At 37.7% G+C, this 23,544-nt stretch overlaps 2 protein-coding genes across 2 annotated transcripts in view; both read left to right on the forward strand.

The window, feature by feature from the left end:
* The window catches only part of CA1H5orf34 (chromosome A1 C5orf34 homolog), a 32,173-nt gene extending 20,280 nt beyond the window's left edge, over positions 1-11,893 (forward strand). Inside the window, exons 9-13 of the mRNA XM_049648105.1 lie at positions 4-174; positions 571-665; positions 2,365-2,463; positions 7,024-7,064; positions 11,394-11,893. Coding sequence (XP_049504062.1) covers positions 4-174; positions 571-665; positions 2,365-2,463; positions 7,024-7,064; positions 11,394-11,587 — 600 coding nt within the window. The 3' untranslated portion in view covers positions 11,588-11,893. The remainder of the gene's footprint in view (positions 1-3; positions 175-570; positions 666-2,364; positions 2,464-7,023; positions 7,065-11,393) is intronic.
* A 1,951-nt stretch (positions 11,894-13,844) lies between these two features.
* The window catches only part of TMEM267 (transmembrane protein 267), a 17,450-nt gene continuing 7,750 nt past the window's right edge, over positions 13,845-23,544 (forward strand). Inside the window, exon 1 of the mRNA XM_049648110.1 lies at positions 13,845-14,022. The gene's annotated coding sequence lies outside the window, so the exon portion shown is untranslated. The remainder of the gene's footprint in view (positions 14,023-23,544) is intronic.

Below are 23,544 nucleotides of genomic sequence, written 5' to 3' on the forward strand. Positions count from 1 at the left end.
TAGGTACCTGGGATAAATGATAGCAATATACTGCCTTTACTTTTGAGAGAATCGCTCATACCCAGCGTGGGAAGATTTCTTGCATACTCTGATGACAAAGTACATGCTCTCTTTTTAAATGGCATTACTCTAACCCTAAATTGGAATTTCAGCTCTTTTACTGAAAAGAGACAGGTGATTATATTTCATACTGAAATCTACTTTTTTATTGTTTCTATCAGTGGAAATAGAACAAAGAAAATCAAGTACCACACTATCTCAGTTTTATTTTTTGAGATGTAAAATCTGTCAAGAGGCTTTAGTGATCTCATTGGATTTCCTAGCAAAAATCAGAAAGGTGTGACAAATAATCATTTTTATAAAGGCAACTGATTATATAGAGAAGGACCAGAGTGGTGGTTAAACAATACCCATAATCCATGTAAAATATAATCTTTAAATTAGTCAAAATAAAATTTTAATGATTCATCTACATATTTTTTAAATTGATAATGTAAAAGAGGCTTTTGTTGTGAGTTTTGTCTCAGTTTTAGAACGATAAAACTTGTTTTTCCCTCTTTTCTGCTTAAGGTAAACCAAGGTCTCAACTTAGCTTGGTGTAAGTTAACTTTTCCTGATGGGCAAGATCAGTTAATTCAGATTCAACACCCTGGACCATATGAAAGGTACTGAAAAGCAGTTTTAAAAACTATTTTTATGATGGTAAACAGTTTTCTGACAGAGGGGAAGCATATAAACCTATTTAAATGTTATATTTTTAGTTTTTTCAGGTAGATATTGTGCATGTATCATTTCAGCAGATTTCAGAGTTTACAGAAGTATTGGCATCTTGCATAACTAAATAAATCAGATCATTTTTAATCATTTCCATTTGTATTCAAGTGGTTTTTCAAAATGAGTATTTTCGATACACTGGTCTTGCTGTGGAAGTTGGACTGTGGTCAGCTGTGTTAACCATTAATTAATCCCCTGACCTTTTGAAATAAGGTTTGCACAAATAACTAAAGTTATGTATATTTCTGTGACGTGGAATAAAATTAATTCAGTGATGCTTTTTCTTAAGATGGAGAAGATTCTTAAAATCCATTTTTATGAACATGCTTTTTCTCTTTTGGTTTTATGTAATTTGTTGTAATCAGTCTACTTGTGATGTTCTCGGCATGTTAGTGATTTTATTTGAGAATGTTCATGAAAGAATTGCTTTTTTACCTCATGAATTTATTTTCCTGTTGGGATTTATTGCATTTTGGTGTAAATGCTCCAACATTCATTGCTAGTTTGAATAATTTGCCTCAAAAATACAGAGCATCTGTGTGGCTCAGTCAGGTAAGGGGCTGACTCTTGATCTCGGTTCAGGTCATGCCTGATCTCACAGTTTGTGAGATTGAGCCCTGCATCGGGCTGTGCACTGATGGCATGGAGCCTGCTTGGGGTCCTTTCTCTGCCCGTCTCTCTCTGCCCTTTCCCCACTCATATTCTTTCTCTCTCTCTCTCTCTCTCTCTCTCTCTCTCAACATAAATAAATAAATAAATAAATAAATAAATAAATAAATAAGAAAAAATGCAGTGTCTTTGACAAACATTACTATTTGTTTCAGGCCATCACTTGAGATCATTTGTTTTATTGAACTTGATACTTGTTTTGTATATTGAATGAATTATATATAATTATACATTTGTGTATATGTGTGGGAATTAATGGCTGTGTTCTGGTTTAAATTTTAGAAAGCAAATGCTCACTTAGTCTTAATGTGTAAAGACATTTTCATTATAAAACATAATGAAATTTATTTCACTTTGGAGAATTTAGACATCTGAATTTGAATTTTGAATGAAATCCAAGTATTGCTTTGTTCTGATTCTTAAAGCCTGTCTTTATTGGGGCAGCTGAGTGACTCAGGCTGTTAAGTATCCGGCTCTTGATTTCAGCTCAGGTCATGATCTCATGGTTGGTGAGATCGAGCCCTGTGTTGGGCTCTGTGCTGACAGTGCAAAGCCTGCTTGGGATTATTTCTCTTTCTGTCTCTCTCTGCCCCGTCCCTGCTCATGTTCGTTCTCTCTCTCTCTCTCTCTCTCTCTCTCTCAAAAATAAATTAATTTTAAAAAATAACTTATAGAAATATCTTTACTAATCATGAATATGAGTAAATCATTTTATTCTTGATGAATAATGAAAAAAACTTAACTTTTCCATTTGCTTTGAAAAAGACTCAAAAAATTTACCAGTAAATGCCTCACTTTGGAATTTTTTTCTTTATCATTTTTCCCCAAATTGTCTTAATGATTTTCCCTTTTTAAAAAATGTTTTTAAAAATACTATACAACTTCATTTTTCAAATATTTATTTTAATGTTTTCAATCTAGATATGTGACAGCAGTCATATCATGGTGCAGAAGCCTGACCCAGACTAATCAGAGAGACATGCCCACACATTCTTCATCTTCTATTCTTGAAGAAAATTGGTATTTATATTTCTCTTAAACTTTATCTGTGTAAAAGAGTCACAAAAATTAAAAATGTCAAATGGTAAGCTCTGAGACTCTTTTCTGATAGCTTAAGCTTGAAAATAATTTATCTTTAATCAGATATCCAATTTATTGCATTACATCGTATTTTATTTTATCTGAAGTTCAGAAAACTGCATTGCAAACTTCTTACCAAAATGGGTGATTCTTTTTATATGATAAATTCATCCCGAAAACTTTATGGAAAAATTTAAAGCAGGATTTTTAAAATTTTAGCAATATTAAAAGAAGTAAAATGTTGACTAACTTTCAGAAAAAATTGATTTTGAGATCATTTTTATCCTATTAATTACCTCCCCCAAATCAACTGGCAAATCAACAAATAAAGTATTTTAGTCCATCCTACGTGCCCTTCAGTGTGCAAGGGGACTAGAACTGGGCTTCAAAGGAATATTTAGGGAAATGAATAAGATATTTTAGGGAGGGAGCAAGGGTAGAGGTAAAAAGTGTATTTTGTCCTGTGGAGACAGTGAAAAAATGTTTTTATGGAGCAGATGCTATCTGTTAGGGTGTATTGTGGGTTTTGAAGAATAAGAATAGATCTTGTGATCAATAGAAAAGCTCACACTTGATGGAATTACGAGTTCCTAGGTGGAAAAAATGATAGGAAGAAAGGCCCTTAGGAAGGTTAGTATCACTGAGAGCATACTCTGAATATACAGGTATCCCCTACTTTTTGGAAGTTTGCACTATGCCGCTTCACTTACATGAAAGACCTACATTAGCATGTCCCCATTTTTCTACAGCCATACCACCCTGGATGTGCCTGATCTTGTCTGACCTCGAAAGCTAAGCAGTGTTGGGCCTGGTTAGTACTTGGGAGTATGTTCCTGTCTTTGCTAACCAAAAAAAATTCGAGAAGTGTTTTCGCTTTCAAGGAAAAAGGCAAAAAGTGAAAATAGCATTCTGCATTTGTTTAGCAGCGAGCTCTTACACGGAGGCAGCTTGCACCCCCAGCAGGGAGCATGGTAGCTCTGAGCTCCTTACCTGAGAACTACACTCAGCATCTCAGCTTCAGTCTGCCATAGCTTTGAACTGTGTCTGTGAGCCTTTGTGCTTTATCCCAGTTTATTTTGTGCATCCATTAGCAAGATGGATCCTTAGGTGTCAGAAAAAGCCTTAAGAGAGGTTATGTTTTGGGTGTGGGAATGATCAAAACATTTTCCATAAAAATGAATGGCAATTGTTTTTTCACTTTGTGCCATTTAAGCTTATGAACGTTTTCATAGAACACTCTACCATTGGATAGTGGAAGAAACCTGTATTGGAAAAGAGGGATACCAGGAACAATTTAGGAAGCTTTAAAGTGGTTTGTAAGGTGTCTTAGCATAGCATGGTGAAAAAATACAAACATTAAGCCTAATTCTCAACACCTTTTCCTAAGTGACTTAGAGAAAGAGGTCGAAATCAAATCAGTAGATGTTATTTGAATATGTTAGGTATCCTAAGGGTTCAGCTTTCCAGATCCTCCATTCTTCAGCTACAGTCTGTTTGGGAGCAGAAAAATTGCCCGAGTAGCTAGCAAAAAACATAGTTGGGATGAAAGGGAAATTATGTATGACGATAAAATTGGTCACTTCATTGCTCAGCTGACAAAGTTTGTAAGATGCTAGCCTTTTTACATGAAGACTTTGAAGAGGATAACTGTAAAGACAACTAAAAAGTGAGGGCATGAGAGAAGTGCATATTGGTGAGAGCAGCCACGGGTGGAAGCAAAAAGGAGCAGCAGAAAGACAAAGGAATTGAGGAAGAGTAGGGAGAGGAGACGCAGTCCAGTCGCAGTCGCTTACAATAGCTCCATTTCCCTTGCAAAGCCTAACACATCTCCACTCTGATTTGTTTTCTTGTCAGAGAAGGGTTGAAGGAAGAGAAATGACTGCACAATCGATAGCTACCTAAATTGTATTTCAGTATTTTTTTTCCAGCTCACCTTCTATTATTTATTTACTGATTCAACTTCTTAATAGGGATGCTAGTCAAAAATAGTACAGAAGAGAGTTCATAAGAAGTTGGGTCATCATTTGAGCAACAGCACTAAACGTAGTTTGTATTGTTGCTTACAGGCAGAAAAATGTCGTATGTGGAAAAAAAAGATGTTTTTCAGTGATGAATAATCAGCAGGCCTTGGAATAAGTCATATCGAAGTCTTTACCACAGATGCTTAAAATGTTGAAAGATCTCTTTCATCCTTCATCCATAGACTAGAGTACAACGAAAGAGTACAAATTGACAAGGAGGTGAATACATTCCACTGTAGTAAGGCCAGTAAAGCAGACAAGTTCCATGAACTGTGAAGACTTTTCTAGTGACTTGAATAGAGAGATGTTTTAGATATTAAAGTCTTCATTAATTTTACAGTGAGCTAGTTAAGTTACACTATTTTCTAGTTGTGTGCCACTGCTCACATTTCATTCTAGCTTAATGAGGAAAAAGAGAAAGGATACACACGTCAGAGATTCTGCCCTCTACCCATTACCATTTGTCCCAGTGTCTGTTTCTGTGGAACATGGTAAGAGTTAATGTTCATAATGTTAACCCTTCTATTCAAGGAGAAGAGAATATGTAATATACTGTGTTTAAGAAAACAATGAAATGAGTAAGTAGTCTATTCCAGAAGAAACTTAATAGAAAATACTTATATTTTGACACCTAATTCAACTGTAAAAACTTGGCCCCCCAAAACCATCTGTTTCTGAAGGGTTCCATATAAATGAGGCCTTACTTATATGTGCAAAGTACAGAAGAAAAAGAAAAAAATCCTTTCTCCTGAAAAAGACAATCTAGGTATGAAAATCAGAAGGTTAAAGAGTTCAAGAGATTACAATGAGTATATGATTAGTTAACAGTGCTATAGAAATTCAAGGAAGGAGAGAACACTTCTTTCAGAGAAGTGATAGGATTTTAGTAGGTTTTTAACTTTGACTAAACTTGGAGGAGGAAAGAAGAGGGTATACCAGGTGAGTATTAAAAAAGTTGTAGCAGGCGGGATCTGTGGGTAGATAGGTGGACAGAGGAGTGGGGCCTGGAACTCCAGCAGGATATGGCAGAGGGAGAGAAGAGTAGGAAGTCTCCAACAGAAAGCCCCAATTTTAGAAGTGATATCTAGATTTTCATTCCAGTTTGTTTTTGTCTTTTGTTGTTTAGATATCAATCTTTAAAAAAAATTTTTTTTAATGTTTTTTTAGAGAGAGCAAGCGAGCATGGGGGAAGGGGCAGAGAGAGAGGGAGACGCAAAATTGAGGCAGGCTCCAGGCTCTGAGCTGTCAGCATGGAGCCTGATGTGGGGGCTTGAACTCATGAACTATGAGATCATGACCTGAGCCTAACCGACTGAGCCACCCAGGCACCCGTCGATTACCAATCTTTTAAATTCTTGCATTTCAGTAAGAAAGCTACCTTTTTATGGATGTTATACAGTTTATTGACCTAATATTTGCAAATTATCTGTTTGAGCAGATAAAAGTATGTAATAGTGCAGTTTCATATGAGAGTTTTTTTTCTTTTTATTTCCTTTTTTTTTTTTTAACTTTATAATGTCTCTCAAGTTATGGCCATGTACCTGTGCCACTGAATTTCCAGAGTGTAGCATTTTTTTTTTATTGTACTTCAAATAGAAAAAATGGTTATATAAAAAAACTTCAAATAAATAGAAAAAAACAGTTATATAAAAAAAAAGTTGGGGTGCCTGGGTGGCTCAGGTGGTTAAGCATTCGACTTCAGCTCAGGTCATGATCTCATATTTCACAAGTTCGAGCCCCGTGTCGGGTTCTGTGCTGACAGCTCAGAGCCTGGAGCCTGCTTCAGACTCTATGTCTCCCTCTCTCTCTGACCCTCCCCCGCTCATACTCTGTCTCTCTCTCTCAAAAATAAATAAAACATCAAAAAAAAAATTTGTTTTTAAGTTGTGGCAGGAATGCCCGTTACCTTCAAACATCAATACCTGATTCAAAAGTCCTTGAGGTGAGGACTTCTATTCACTTACATTATTCATTAAAAGCACTCAATAGCAGGGAGCCTGGGTGGCTCAGTCAATTGAGTGTACGACTTGGGCTCAGGTCATGATCTCATGGCTCGTGAGTTCGTGCCCTGCATCAGGCTCTGTGCTGACAGCTCGGAGCCTGGAGCCTGCTTCGGATTCTGTCTTCCTCTCTCTCTCTCTGCCCCTCCCCCACTCATGCTCTGTCTCTCTCTCTCTCTCTCTCTCTCAAAAATAAATAGACATTCAAAAAAATTTTTTTAATTTAAAAGTACTCAATAGCTATCAGTTGAATCAAGTTGATTTGTTACTAAATAAAGCCAATATAGAGAGAATTCATATGCTCTACTGGCTGAACCAAACAGGCACCCATATAAAGAGAATTCTTAACTTCTGGGCACTTCTTTCTAAAATTCAAAACTTTATGAAAAAAAAAATCAAGTATGCTTACTTGAAATATCGTGGATATAAAAGATTCAGACAACTATCATTAACTTACTTTTTTTTTTCTTTTTGCACAGGTCTGTGGCCTCTGAACTTGAAAAGATAAAGAAGTTTAACTGTATCCTTTAAACAGAATGTACTGTCCTGTATAATTACTCCCTTTAGGTTCTAGGCTTAATTCATGATTCTGTACTTTATATTAATCCATACTTATATATTCTGGAGCTTTACTGAATAACATTTAAGATGGTAATTTAAGATATATCTTGTCTAGGGGCACCAGGTGGCTCAGTTGGTTAAGCATTCAACTATTTTCAGCTCAGGTTATGATCTCACAGTTTCATGAGTTCAAGCCCCACGTCGGGCTGTGTGCTGACCCTGCAGAGCCTGCTTGAGATTCATTCTCTCTCTCTCTCTCTCTCTCTCTCTCTCTCTCTCTCTTTCCCCCTCCCTCCCTCTCTGGCCCTCCCCTGCTCACCCTCTGTCTCTCAAAATAAATAAATAAACTTAAAAAACAAAGATATATCTTGTCTATAGAAGGTATATCATGTCAACATTTATACTTTTGAGTGAGTTTGAATAGGGCAGGGGACAGTGAACTAGGGTTAAGGTCTCCTATGGAGACTTTTTCACTTATATAATTATATTCTAAATTATAACAGACCTATGTCTGACTTTTTCTTTCTTTTTTCTTAGGATATTTATTATTAAAAATTCTTTTATTTTTAATTTCTGCTTTATTGAGGTATAACTGACAAAATTGTAAGAGATTTAAGGTGTACGTTGTGGTGACTTGACACACACATATTGTGAAAGGATTACCCTGTCTTGTTAATAATGAACACCCATGTCACCTCACATATCTATATCTATATGCCCCATATCTATTCCTTCCTCTCCCCACCCTTTTTTTGGTAAGAACCTCTGAGTTCCATTCTTCTAGCAAACCTCAACCATACAACATAAGGTTATCTACTGTAGTCACCATGTTATACATTAGATCCTCAGACCTTATACAATTTAGAGCTGGAAGTTTGTCTTTTACTAATCTCTATTTTATCCACCCCCACCCCCTGGAAACCATTTTTACTGTTTCTATCAGTTTGACTTTTTTAAAAAATTCCACATATAAATGACACTGCAGTATTTGTGTTTCTGTCTGACTTATTTCACTTAGCATAATACCCTCAGAATCCTTCTGTGTTTTAAATGGCAGGATTTCCTTATTTCTCATGGCTGAGTAGTATTCCATTGTATACATCTACCATCTCTCTCTTTTTTTTTTTTTAATTTTTTATTTTATATTAGAGAGAGAAAGGAGAGAGAGAGACACGTGAACAGGGAAGGGGCAGAGAGACGGAGACAAAATCTGAAGCAGACTCCAAGCTCTGAGCTGTCAGCACAGAGCCCAATGCGGGGCTTGAACTCCCAAGTAGTGAGATCATGACCTGAGCTGAAGTCGGACGCTTAACCGACTGAGCCGCCCAGGTGCCCCTATACCATATCTTCTTTATCCGTTCGTTTGTTACTGGACACTTGGTTTGTTTCCATATCTTGGCTATTGTGAATAATGCTGCAATGAACATGGGAATGCAGATATCTCATTGAGATCCTGATGTCATTTCCTTTGGATATATCTGCAGAATTTGAATTGCTGAATGGTATGATAGTTCTTTTTTTAATTTTTTGAGGAGCTTCCATACTGTTTTCCATAGTGTCTACACCAATTTACATTGACACCAAGGTACACAAGGGTTCTCTTTTCTCCACATCCTTACCAGCACTTGTTAACTATTGTCTTTTTGATGATAGCCATTCAAATGCATATGAGGTGAGACCTCACTGTGGTTTTGATTTGCATTTCCCTGATAATTTGTGATGTTGAGCACTTTTCCATATACCTATTGACCATTTGTATGTCTTTGAAAAAATATCTATTCAGTTTCTCTGCCCATTTTTTTATCAGTTTTTTTTTTTTTTTTTTGCTATTTAGTTGTATGAGCTCTTTATGTATTTTGGATATTAACCTCTTATCAAATATATGATTTGCAAATACATCCTCTGATTTCATAGATTGTCTTTTCATTTTGTTGATGGTGCCCTTTGCTGTGCAGAAGCTTTTAAGTTTGATGTACTTCCATTTGTTTATTTTTGCTTTTGTTGCCTTTGCTTTGTTATCAAATCCAAAAAAATCACTGCCAAGACTGATGTCAAGGACCTTACCCCATGGTTTCTTCTAGGGGTTTTATGGTTTCAGGTCTTATATTCAAGTTTTCAGCCCATTTTGAGTTGATATTTGTGTAGGGTGTAAGATAAGGGTCCAGTTTTTCCAGCACCATTTATTGAAGAGACCATCTTTTCCCCCATTGTATATTCTTGGCTTCTTGGTTGTAAATTAATTGACCGTGTATTACGTGGGTTTATTTCTGGGCTCTCTATTCTGTTCCATTGATCTATGTGTCTATCCTTTTCCCCATGCTATACTGTTTTGATTACTATAACTTTGTAATATAGTTTGAGATCAGGAAGCATTATGCCTCCAGCTTTGTTCTTAAGATTTGGCTCTTTGGGTTCTTTTGTGGTTCTGTGCAAATTTTAGGATTGTTTATTATGTTTCTTTGAAAAATGCTATTGGAATTTGATAGAGATTGAATTGTATTTGTACATTGTTTTGGGTGGCATGGACATTTTAACAATATTAATTCTTCCAATTTAGGAGTACAAAATAGCTTTCCATTTATTTGTGTCTTCTTCAGTTTCCATCATGAATGTCTTAGCATATAGATCTTTCACTTTCTTGCTTAAATATATTTCTAGGCATTTTATTCTTTTTGATATAATTATAAATGGGATTGTTTTCTTAATTTCTGATAGTTTGTTATTAGCGTATTTAATTGATTTTTTTGTACATTGATTTTACATCATGAAACTTTACTGAATTTATTGGTTCTAACAGTTTTTGGTGGAGTCTTTAGGATCTTCTATATATAATATCATATCATCTGCAAATAGAAACAGTTTTACTTTTTCTGACTTGAATTCCTTTTCTTTTTTGCCTAATTGCTCTGGCTAGGACATTATGTTGAATAACACTGGCGAGAGTGGGCATCCTTGTCTTATTCCTGATCTTAGAGGAAAAGCTTTCAGTTTTTCACCATTGAGTATGATGTTAGCTGTGGGTTAGTCATATGTGACCTTTATTATCATGAGGTACATTCCTTCTATACCCAGTTTGTTGACAGTTTTTCTACATCTATTGAGATAATCAGGTAATTTTTATCCTTCATTTTGTTAATGTGGTGTATCACATTGACTGATTTTCATATGTTGAAACATCCATGCATTTCTGGAATAAATCTCAGTTGATTATGGTGTATGATCATTTTAAGGTATTGTTGATTCCATTTGCTAATCTTTTGAGGATTTTTTTTGCATTTATATTCATCAGGAATATTGGCCTGTAATTTTTTTAACATTTATTTATTTTTTCATTTATTTATTTATTCAAAAGCAATCTCTTCACCCAATATGGGGCTTGAATCTGTGACCCTGAGATGAAGAGTCATATACTCTTCTGACTGAGCCAGCCAGGCACCCCGATAATTTTTTCTGACCAGTGTTCTTGTCTGGTTTTGGTTGTCAGGGTAATGCTGGACTTAAAGATTTGAGTTTGGACATACTCCCTCCACTTCTATTTTTTGGAAGAGTTTGAGAAGGATTGGTATTAATTCTTTTTCAGTGCTTGGAGGAATTCACCAGTGAAACCATCTGGCCCTGAGCTCTTATTTATTTGGAGGTTCTGGATTACTGATTCAACCTCCTTATTAGTGATTGATCTATTCAGATTCTCTCTTTCATGATTCAGTCTTGGTAGGTTGTCTGTTTCTAGGAATTTATCTGTTTCTTCTAGGTTGTCCAATTTGTTGACATATAACTGGGCTCATTTTCTTAAGAAACTTTTTGTTCTGTAAGTTCCCACCTCATTCATTTAAATTTATCTAAAGATTTTTCTGTAATCCTATTCAAATAATAAAGTAGCTCTGCAACAGAGGACAGGTTTCTTTTCATTCTAGATCTTTTTTAAATTAAAAAATACAACACATAGATTATTTATATTCCTGTCACTCTTTTGTTCTTTTAGTCCCATATCACTTCTTCACTTAAAGGAATGTTGAGATTTTAATTCTTTTCATCTCCTATCACCAAATTTCCATCCAAATACACACACATACCTACTCTTTCCTTTCTTCTTCTCTTCTACTCTAACTAGTTTCTTTATCAATAAGGGGTAGACTTGATAAGTTCTAAAGTACCAAATCTATTATGAATCTAAGAGACCTTCCTAACAGAGAAATAATATTTTAATATGAAGACCAGGCTTTCTGAAATTAAAAGTACTTATATAATGAAAAATGTGGGGAAAAAACTCCTTAACTAAGCAACTTAGTGTTACTGGAGAATAGTGGTATCCTAAACCAGATTTCCAACAAAGAAAATGAACGGTCATCTGATCATTATGAACCAAAACCTTCAGAAACCTTGCTGGAAGAAGTTAATGAAAAGAGAGTATCAGTGGCATTGAAAAAAACCTCTGAAATCCTTCAAGATATTGACTGTCTTCTATTAAATTCTAAAAAGTGAATCACAAACCTTAAGGATGTTGTTTCAAGTGACTAGTATTACTAGTAAGCCAAGAAATTACATATATTACTTGTGTGCAATGATTATATGAAAAAATGACAGTTAACTTTGGGGGTTACCTAACTTGTAAATTTTAAGATATATATATTTATAATGTACCTTATTAATAAAGAAATATTTTAGAATTTTGAACAATTATTTCATATTTATGAAAAAAAATTTATAAAATCATAGTTGTTACTGTTTTATCTTGCGGAGCATTTACTATTAATCCTCAAGGCTTTTTTTTTTTTTTTTTCCTTTTTAAATATGCAGAATTTTGTGCATTTGGTCATTTGCTCTTTGGTGTCTCCAAATATTTTTCAACAGAACTGCCCAAAGAGAATTAGATCTTTAAATCATACAGGCAATATTGCTTCAAGCTAAGAATTGAGCACTTCATCAAAGACCAATTTTATCTGAATTGGCTTATTAATTTCTCTTGAACATCTGAAAAAAACTGATGCTATACAAGTGTGTGCAACTAAAATGAGCTCATCAAAAGTGCTGTTTATTAGAACCTTGCCAATTGGGAAATAACAAAACCACACACTAAAGAGACTTCAAGATTTGACAAATATAGCAAAAATATTCTGATTAACTTCTGATTTCTAGAAAAGACCAGCTTCTTGACATGGAAGAAAGAACATAGGAAACAAGGAGAAAAAGGAAATGAAGTAGAGCATAGATTAGGAGTGATAATGTCAGTGACTTGAATGGGCACAGTGTTCTCTTGATAGCTTCTCTATGGGCTCCTTGCCACCTTTAAATCTCAGCACCAATTATTACTTCTTCAGAAGGGCCTCCCCCATTAGTCTCTATTACATCACCCTAGTTATTTCCTTTATAGCACATACTGTAGTTGTACAACTTTTGTTTCTTTGTAGTCTAGATCCTTCGCTAGAACTTGAGCTCCATAAAGTCATTCTATAGCCTGTTACTAAACATGGTGTTCAGCACACAGAGAATTCAGTATGTATTGTAGAAATGAATCAGTGCCTTCGGGCTGTAGGCTGACTGCACAGAAAAGAACTAACCCTTTCTCTTTGTTTTGGTTGCAGGAAGCCTTCCATGTTGTTCTTCTATAGCTCTAGAAAGCCTGGAGTATAAGATGTACAATGCTGCCATAAGGGCAATGTGACATTGTTACTACAATTGAGACAAATTGTCCTTATCATGACTAAAAGCACCCCATATTGTGGTTAATGTGTTCTTTTTGATTAGCTTTTAAACTATGTGAGTTAAATTGTGTATCGTTTTCCTCAGTTGAATCTTTTCCACTGGCTAAGGACCAAGAGTGTGGCAAGCAATGAAAAGTTCTATCACCGAGAAACTGAGTCACACTTCAGGGTTTTGTGAGAGGCCTAGGAGTTTGCTTGATATTGAAGATCTCACTTTCTACTACAGAATTCTCTTTCAACTCTATGATTAATATAATCCCACTACTACCCTTGCTTTCCATCTGACACTTGTTCTGAGAAACTGTAGGTAGGAAGAAGAAAGCAATGCCCCTCTTTGAGCCTATTCTTTTGAGCCAGTGCTTCCTAGAGCCAGTGCCAAGCTAGACATCTCCTCGGTGCTCACTCAGGCAAAAGACAGGCTGGGACCTGACCATAGTCCCATTAAAAAGCTGCATCTTGTGAGTTTGGTTAATTAGGGTCAAGCTACATTTTACGCAGTTTTTTCAGCTCCTGTGCGTTTAGCAGTCATGATTCAGCCAGGCCTGCCACTGCTGCTACAATAAAGTGTAGCACCCACTGTCCGCCCACAAAGTGGCGAAGTATAATTATCAAGAATTCCCCAAGGGGGCGTTGGAGCGCTATGGAGGAGCGGCCGACCCGCAAAGCCGCGTGGTGTCTCCGTCTCCTGAAAAACTCTCCGACGCCCAACTTGAAAGACATTTCTCCACCTCTTCGGGAGCCAAGACGGCCTGTGGCTCCCAGCTCAAGCGTCTGAGCGTATGGCCTGTGCCTCCGACATTCGGTGAGGCCACTTCTGCTTTCTCAGCTTTCTGGCCGCCAGGGAGGGTGCATTATGGGTATATCCGCCAAGTCTGGGGCACGGCGCCGGCACAGCCAAGAACGAATGCTCAGGTTTGACAGAGGAAACCAACAAGGCACTTTGCACTTATCCCCCCACTATCCCAAAGGTCTCCTTATGGGGTACGGCAGGAGAAAACTGCAGGAACCCACCACCTCCACCAGCGGACCCCAGAGATTTCCGTTCCGGTCCGTTATGAATGGGGCCAGTATCCCGGCGTCCTCTCGGCGGACGTTTGGGTGTTGCTGGGGCCGCTCTGGCCGGCGTCCGGCGTCTCTATGGTGCCGGCCTAGGGGAGGGAAGAGAGGCGGGGCCGCCGTTTGTGCTGCGAAGGACTTCAACCTGAAGAGCTGAGGGTGGGTGCGGCTGAGCTCCGCGAGGGACTGGGCGGGAAGGGGACGGAGTGGACGCCGCGAAACTGCGTCCTGAGGTGGGAGGCCGAAGCTCCAGAGTCTGGATGGGGTGGGCTTGCAGGGGCGGCGAGCGCGCGGGACGCGAGAGCAAGCGGGGTGTACTGGACCCGTGGGCCGTCACTGTCTGATGGTCCCGGGATCTGCTCGAAGTCCCGGCGTCTCCCTCAGGCTTCGTCGCTCCTTCGAGATTCCATAAGCACCGGGTCCTCCCCTAGGCTTTGTGCCCCGGCGTTTCCCTGGCCCAGGGCGGCGTGGCGGGGGTCTTGCCGGAGTTGCCCATTGCCCTCTTTACCAGGCACGACAGTCCTGCCCGCCCCGGATCCCTGGAGGCGTGACTGTTAAAAGTGTGACACGGTCTCTTCCCTGCACATGGAACGTTTGGTAACGTTGACGCCAGGCCTTCTGCCCCATTTTCTTAATCGGCATTTTTAAGATTATTGCATCACACCAGCCTTAGGAAAGAACGCTTTGGGAATTTGCCGAGATTTGAAATATACTGAGATTCAGAATTGTATGTTTTGTTACTAATAGTGTAGGAATTAAACATTTTATGTTCAGGCTATAAAAAGTTTCTGTCAAAGTGAGGATTTGTGTTTCCTTTCTTTGCAAATTAGCTGCATTAGATTGGGCATCTGCTCTAGGTATTGTAGCATTAAAAATATATATGTATTTGGGGCGTCTAGCTGGCACACTGGGCGGAGCCTGCTACTTGATCTCTGGTTTGAGTTCCAGCCCCACCTTGGGTGTATAGATGACTTAAAGAAATTAAAATTAAAAAAAAAAATTAAATATATGAACTTTTGCAGCACCAACAGTGAAAAAGACTTCTTTGTAAAACAATACTAAAGGTAGTTGTTGGATTTGGGACTACGTTTACCTCAGGTTTTTATAAATATTTGTGTGATGAGAGAGGGAAGTAGGTGACATTTACATGGGGAATTTGTTAGCTCTTTGTTTTGGCAGAAATATTTGTCTAAGATTATTAATGCATCATAGTGTAAAATTAAAGTAACTGACTATGTGAGTTAAGGAAAGATTACTACTATGTATACTTTTTTAAAAAATGTATTTAAAGTTTATTTTAGAGAGAGAGACAACATGAGCAGAGGAGGGGCAGAGAGAGAGAGGGAGACAGAAAATCCAAAGCAGGCTCCAGGCTCTGAGTTGTCAGCACAGAGCCCGACGCGGGGCTCGAACTCACAAGCGGTGAGATCATGACCTGAGCCCAAGTGGGACGCTTAACCGACTGAGCCACCCAGGCGCCCTACTACTATGTATGTATACTTTAAAGTCCCCATAGTTGATGACATTTTACTGTAATGGGATGGGGTGTGGCAGTTTTACCATTGTAGAAAGTGGCTACAAGTCATAAGGAGAAATTTATCATCTGGGTAACTGGTTGTTATGAGATGAGAAGGCATCCTAAATAATATGTTTAGTTCATAGGCTGAGGGTTGCTTCCTGCTTATACCTTGTATTAGTATACTGAAATATTTGTCGAATACCTTGTGCACATTGGGTTTTATGCATGACAGGTTTAAGAGAAAATTATAGTTACTAGTCTTAACAGAACTGCCTAACAAAAGTGACTATGTAGAATAAATCGTTATTTTACGGTTTTTGAGGTCCATTCTACTTATAGGGAAGGGGTAGGAAGTAGAAAAAGGTATGACGAAAAATGGATACACTTGGGTGTCCTAGTCAGAGACAGTAACTAAAAGGACTACATTCATTAAATTTCGTTTTCCAAAAGAAAAAAATTCTCTTTCTCATACTCAGAATCTAAGCCAGAGATGTTAAATATCTGCACTAATAATTGGAGTGGAATAGATGTCAGAATTGTATTTCTGGGACCATAATTATATTCTTTTAACTTTTTTTAATGTTTATTTTTGAGAGAGAGCGCGCGCGCGCGAGAGCCAGAGCATGAGAGGGGGAGGGGCAGAGAGAGAGAGGGAGACAGAAAAGCTGAAGCAGGCTCCAGGCTCTGAGCTGTCAGCACAGAGCCTGACGCAGGTATTGAATTCATGAATCATGAGATCATGACCTGAGCCAAAGTTGGACACTCAACCGACTGAGCCACCCAGGCACTCCCATATTATACCTTTTTTAAAAAAAGGAAACAGGTCCTTGGGTGGCTGAGTCATTAAGCATCTGACTTGGGCTCAGGTCATGATCTCAGGGTTCAGGAGTTCGAATCCCACATCAGATGAGCTCAAGCCCTCTTCCAGGTGAGCTCCTGCCCCACTTCGGGTGAGCTGAGCCCTGCTTCAGGTGAACACCAGCCCCGCTTCTCTTTCTCTCTTTCCCCCCTGCCTCTGCCCCTTGTGGGATTCTCTCTCTCTCTCTCTCTCTCTCTCTCTCTGCCCTTTGCTCACTTGTGCCCTCTCTGAATGAATGAATGAAACAGTATTGTGTTAGATACCTATTACTGTATAACAAATTACCCCGAAACTTAGAGGCTTAAAACATTTAACAAGTATTATCTCACTGTGTCTGTGGTCTCGGACAAGGCTTAGCTGGGTGATTCTGGCTCAGGGGCCCATGTACTTGCAGTCCAGAAGTTTGCAGAGCTGCAGGCATCTAAAAAACTTGACGGGCTAAGGGATCTACTTCCCTCATTAGTCTTTTGTTGTTCTCTCATCAAGCAAACTGTTTTATACTTTCCATTTATAAAATGTATTTCATGCTGCCCCGTTTTGTGTATGTGTTCCTGTTCAAACAACGATATAGTTATAAACAATAAGGTCTTCTTTTTTGGGTCACTTTAAATTTGAATCATCATTTAAATACTTGAAGTGATCTTTTGATGTTTCACTTTGCTCTTAACACTTCATTAGCTACCCTGTCTTTTTAGAATCTGAACTTATGTAAAACACAAGGTTGGTAACATTTAAATATATTTTAGGATGTTAAAAATTGTTTCAAGAGTAAAAGAAGATGGGGGTACCTGGCTGGCTTAGTTAGTGGAGTATGTGACTCTTGGTCTTGGGGTTGTGAGTTCGAGCTCCATGTTGGGTGTAGAGATTACTTAAAAGTAAAATCTTAAAAAAAGAGTAAAAGAGTTTGGATGTAATGCAATTTGCAATTAAGTGGATAATGACCTTTTTTTTGTCTCCTTTCTGAGATAAGATTTGAAAATAAATTTGTAATAAATGCATATACAGTAAAACCTTGTGTTGTGAGTAACTTGTTCTGCGACTGAGTAGTACATGATGCCTAATGTCACATGATCACAAATGAGCCAATCGTTCTTTTCTCTCTCTTTCTTTCTCTCTGCGGGATGGTGGGTGATCGTCTCCCTTGCTCAGATGCTGGGCCTCATGCTGTGGTGTTTGGCAGAAATCAGTGATTTTTCAGAACATTGGAAGGTACCCAAAACTGGCGATAGTGTATTTTTTGTCACTTCAACAGTCCTTTGCTTTTCCATACATGAGTAAGCTTAGGAATGCTTTGCTTCATTCTAGGTCAGGTTGCCTGCAGATAGAGACCCTTTCCTCTGCTGCATTATTGCCAGTTACATTAAATACAGTATATGACAAGAGTTTATTAATAATGTAGTATAGTTGACATCCATGCAAGTGTATACAATGGCCCCCATGTAGAAAAGGATTCCATTGAGCCAGTAGATAGCAGTGATTTCATTAGTGATAGTGAAAGTCATCCTACACAATAACCCTCTCTCTTGTCTCCCTCACACCAGCCACGAAGGTTTTCAAAGGTAAGTGCAGGTTAATTTATTTGTCTTTATATTTTGTATTTTCTTTATTGCTGTGTATTATATTACAGTATTGTAATGATTTTTATGTGAATATTTTTGGGATGTGGAACAAGTCATCTGAGTTTCCAGTATTTCTTCCGCTTTGACATACAAGTGCTTTGGATTACAAGCATGTTTCCGGAATGAGTTATGCTCGCAAACCAAGGTTTTCCTGAATAAGCATAGTTTCAGTGGCAGCAGAGCTTTTCTGTTAGGCTTTTGTGTGAGTGTGCACAGCCTTCCCTCCCACACTCATCTGCCTGAGTGGCCTTCTTTCTCCTTTGGGCTAATTTGCAGGCCACTGCTCACTGAAGGAGGGGAATATTGCTGCCAGTGCAGCACCTCTCTGACTTGGTCATTAATTCAAATTTGTGTGTCCCGATTCCCATCTGCCTAAGTGGATACTGGCATCTAGCTTTGGTTCAAAGGGATATTTTATAAACTTTAAAATTATGTGCACTGAACCTTTAAATATGTTGACTTCTTTATCCATGCAAGTGTCAAGAGTTTATTTGTAAAGTGGAAACAAATGATTCATTTATGGGACTGTAAATCCTCAGGTTTAATTAAAGGATTCATGACCTTGGAGGTATCTTTTGGATTCTTACATTTTGGTCTTATCTCTTGCTTGAAAGTACTTTGAAATCATTATTTCCTCATCCTGGAAGAATCTGTAGACTCAAACCCAATCTTAGTGCTTTTCAGAACAGATTTCATTATTGCAAATGACAAGAATTTGAGGATTGTCATAGACTCCATTATCATTTGCACAGTTGGTCTGTGCAAAGCAAGTCTTCTTCACAATATGAAAGAATTAAAGGAATCTCTATAAGTTTATTTCACCTGGAGATAGAGAAATCTTTTGTAGTCTTTGCATGTGTCAACTAATACATAAATAGGAACAAATAATTTTTATAGTATAAATTTGGCTTATAAGAATTGTATAAAATTTTATTAAGGTTTATTTTAATTTTAATTTTTTTTGTTTATTTTTGAAAGAGAGAGCAGGTGGGGTAGGGGTAGAGAGAGAGGGGAGAGAACGAATCCCAAGCAGGCTCCGCACCGTGAGTGCAGAGCCCGATGCAGGCCTTGAACTCACAAACCGTGAAATCATGACCTGAGCCAAAATCAAGAGTTGGGTGCTTAACCTGAGCCACCCAGGCACCTCTATTAATGTTTATTAATGTTATATATTCTCATATTTTTATTAATACATATTTATGATGTTATAAATATACTTTTACTTTTTAAAAATTATACTTTGAAGAGGCTGACAAGCATCATGGTCTGAGTTGTTTAATGACTTCTGACTAACTTTTCAGAGTAGCTTTAATGGTTTTGTGGTCATAATATTAAGGCATTGAAAATGTTTAGGGAATCAAACAAGGGGAAAAAAGTAATGATCATATGTAAGCCCATGAGTGAGATAGGAGCCAAATGAACAGTCTTCTCTATTTTTAAATGTACAGTATAAGTACATATTTTTAATAAAAAGTAATATTTTACATATTATCTTACAGGCTGCCTTTTAAATGTTAATATTTTGAACATCTTTTCATGTCAGTAAAAACAGAAATAAGTGTTTTTTAATGGCTGCTTAATTGTTTGAAATTAATTTCACTAGTCTTGTATTTAGGACCTTTAATTTCTAATTTTTCCTTATTATAAACAATGCCATACTGAATATCCATATATACCTCTTTGTATTTAAATCTACTTATTTTCTGTGGATAAATTTGTAGAGTTGGAAATGCTGAGTCAAAAATATTTGTTCATTTTTAAATGGTTTTTTTTTTTTAATTTTTTTTTAACGTTTATTTATTTTTGAGACAGAGAGAGACAGAGTGTGAACAGGGGAGGGGCAAAGAGAGAGGGAGACACAGAATCTGAAACAGGCTCCAGGCTCTGAGCTGTCAGCACAGAGCCTGACGCGGGGCTCGAACTCACAGACCGTGAGATCATGACCTGAGCCGAAGTCGGCCGCTTAACCGACTGAGCCACCCAGGCGCCCCTTGGTTTTTGATACATTTATTGTCAAATTGTCCCCTAAAAATTATACCCACTTACACTCCTGCTAATACTCAGTATGAGTGATCATTTCTCTACCACTACTAACAGAAAGTATTAGCAATTTTTTTGTCAATCTTACATTGAAATCTCATTGTTTTAATTACTTTATTAATGCTTATTTACTTTTGAGAGAGAGAGAGAGAGATAGTGCATGAGCAGGGATGGGGCAGAGAGAGAGGGAGACAGAGGATCCGGCGAAGGCTCCCCGCTGACAGCAGCAAGCCTGATGCAGGACTCGAACTCATGGACAGTGAGATCATGATGTGAGCCAAAGTTGGACGCTTAACCAACTGAGCCACCCAGGCACCCCTTATTGTTTTAATTTAAATTCAATTGATTACCAATAAAGTTGAAATCTTCTAGTAATTTTTGATATTTGTATTTCTTCCTTTTCAAAATTGCCTTTCCATAGACATTGCCCGCTTTATTACTGGGGTACTTATTTTTCCTTCTTAATTTTAAGTGCCCTTAATAAAGTAAAACTTTAAATCTTTCTCCATCATAAAGGTTCTAAATTTCCTCCATTTGTCTTTAACTTTGCCATGCACAAGTTTTACATTCTTATGTAGTCATGTCTATCAATATTTTTAAAATAATTTTGAGCTCCCCTCTAAAAGTCTACCTGGCTGAACTATGTAGAAGTCTGTTTACAAATTCATGTAAATATCCCAAACTTGATAATCAAACTGATTACAAAAGCTATCTAATCATAGAAATTTTCCAAGCAGCTACAGATTCCCTTTCTTAATTTAACCAGGGAAATGGTCTATTATATTGCAAAACTGTAATCCATTTGAATGTTGTTTGATTTAACAGCTTTAAAACCTAGAGTTGATTTAAACAGCTTTACTGTGTAGAACTGTGCATTGCACAGATTGAAAGCAGATGACCCAGTCTCAGGTTTTGTCTGATGATTGACTCTCTCCAGTACTCCTTAGCACTTAACAGACTGACAACCAGTGTGGACTGCTCACTTCCTGTCCAGATAGTATATTTGTCAGATTGCTCTTCTAATGCAACTGGAAGAAACAAAGAGCACTCTTTCTACAATACATGCTGAAAAGGCTAAGTACTGTCTTTTCCAACCTCCCTTGCAGCAAAGGTCTGGTCATGTAATGTAGAGCCAGCCAATCAGACCACATACACGCTGCCCCACTCCAAATTTTGTATTGAGATTAAAGAACAACAACAAATACTGCCAAGAATCTTTCATGGCCGCAGCAGACAGTGCAGCTTTCACACCAATGCCAGTGGTAACATCTGGTGACAGGGGTTGGGCAGTGTAAGCTGGGGTCAGTGGTAGGGAGATGGTCACCAGACCAGTTGTCTGGTGTCATTTTCACTGAGGTACTTGAGGCATAGATTTGAGGCCTGGTTCTTAAAACCTGGCAAGTCTGTGATTTCCAATATCCTTTTAATAAGTTTTGTGTTTTGCATTTACTTCTTTTCTTTTCCATGCACTTAAGAAGCCTAACTGATACAGGATCTGAGTTAAATAATAAGTGTTCCTCTATCAGTTTAGAATTATACACACATTCTCCACTCCCCCATACACATACTTAATCTGTTTCTGGACTTTGTATTCACCTTTTAGTACTTATGATACTCTGCTTTTTCAAGTTTATTGGCATTTACTCCTTTATTTTACCTGAAGCAGAGCTCATGTTCACCCAAAGCAGGGCTCGAGCTCACCCGAAGCGGGGCACAAACTCACCCAAAGTGGGATTCGAATTCATGAACTGTGAAATCATGACCTGAGTCGAAGTCAGATGCTTAACAAGTAAGCCACCCAGGCACCCGGTATTTGCTCTTCTAAATGAAATTTAGAAACATTTCATGAAGTTCCTAAAAGAAAATCCCTTTTGATTGTAATTAGGAGTATATTAAATTTATAGATTCCATTGGAAGGGAATAACACCATCAATGTTGTCTTCTTACTCAATAAAATGGTCTGGATCTTGTATTAGTTAAGTTCCATCAAAGAAGAAGAACTACTTGCCTGCTAAATAATGTGGGATTTATGACAGGGGTTAGACCTTCTGTAATTGTGGGGGCTGGGAGAGCATTCTGGGCAGACGCTTGCCTCTGAGTCTATTGTTGAGCCTGAAGCTGCTGCAGATCAGCTAGGCAGACAGTCAAAAAGGGAAACTGAATGTGGAGGAGAGCAAGGACAGAATGGAATCTGCATTGGCTTCTCACCAACTCCAGTTTTGATGCTGTGGGTGATCTGCAGGAGAAGCTAGCATTCTTGACTTTGATTCATTTTGATGTATACATGAAACTATGAACCATGAAACTATTACCATAATCAAGATAGTGAACATAACTCTTCCTCCAAAGTTTCCTTATGTTCCTTTTTAATCCTTCTAAGTCCCTCCCTTCCCCAGGCAACCACTGATCTGCTTTCTGTCACTTAAGTTGATTTGCATTTTCTAGGATTTTATATAAATGGAATCATTATGTATTCTTTAAAAAATTTCTAAATGAAAATTTTAAATATATAGAAAAGTGGAGGATAGAATAATGAACTACAGGGTATCCATTACCGATATTGGACAATTATAAAATTTCCCATATTTCCTTCATTTATGTCATTTTTAAAAATTAAGACTTTATTTTTGAGAGCAGTCTTAGGTTTACAGAAAAATTGAGCAGATAGTACAGAGTGTTCCATATGTTACCTCTCCCTCCATACATATTTCTCCCTATTATTAACATTTTGTGTTAGTGTGGCACACTTGTTACAATTAATAAACCAACATTGGTGCATTGATTGGAGTCCATAGTTGACATTAAGGCTCATTCTTTGTTTTTTTGTTTTGTTTAAATTTTTTTTTAATGTTTATTTTTGAGACAGAGAGAGACAGAGCATGAATGGGGGAGGGTCAGAGAGAGAGGGAGACACAGAATCTGAAGCAGGCTCCAGGCTCTGAGCTGTCAGCACAGAGCCCGACGCGGGGCTCGAACTCACGGACCAAGAGATCATGACCTGAGCCGAAGCCGGACGCTCAACCGACTGAGCCACCCAGGCGCCCCAAGACTCATTCTTTGTGTTGTCTAGTTACATGGGTTTTGACTATTACTCCATTTTTCTTTTCTTTTTGGTTTGGTTTATTTCACTAAGTATTTGAGGTTCATCAATGTTTTCGTATGTATTACTTTTTTATTTCTTTTTATTCCATGTTTTGTTTAGCCAGTTGGGCTGTTTCCAGTTTGGAGCTAATGTAGATAAAGCTGCTGTGAACATTCATGTACAAGTCTTTGTATGTCTGTATGCTTGCATTTCTCTCCGGTAAATACGTGGGAGGAGAATGACTATGATCGAAGTATGTTTAACTTTGGAGAAACTGAAAAGTGGTTACCATTTTATATTTCCACCAGCCGTGTGTGAGGGTTCTGGTTGCTCCACATCTCTTCAACATTTGGGACGATAAGTCTTTAATTTTAGCCATTCCAATAGGTATATCTGGTATCTCATTGTGGCCTTAATTTGCATTTCCCTAATAATTGATGACATTGAGCATATTTCATGTGCTTGTTGACCACTATATATTATCTTTGTAATGGACCTTTTCAAATCTTTAGCCCATTTTTGTATTCGTTTATTTTTCTGTTACTGTGTTTTGAGAATTCTT

Source organism: Panthera uncia, assembly GCF_023721935.1.
Source record: "Panthera uncia isolate 11264 chromosome A1 unlocalized genomic scaffold, Puncia_PCG_1.0 HiC_scaffold_17, whole genome shotgun sequence".
Taxonomy (NCBI): Eukaryota; Metazoa; Chordata; class Mammalia; order Carnivora; family Felidae; genus Panthera; species Panthera uncia.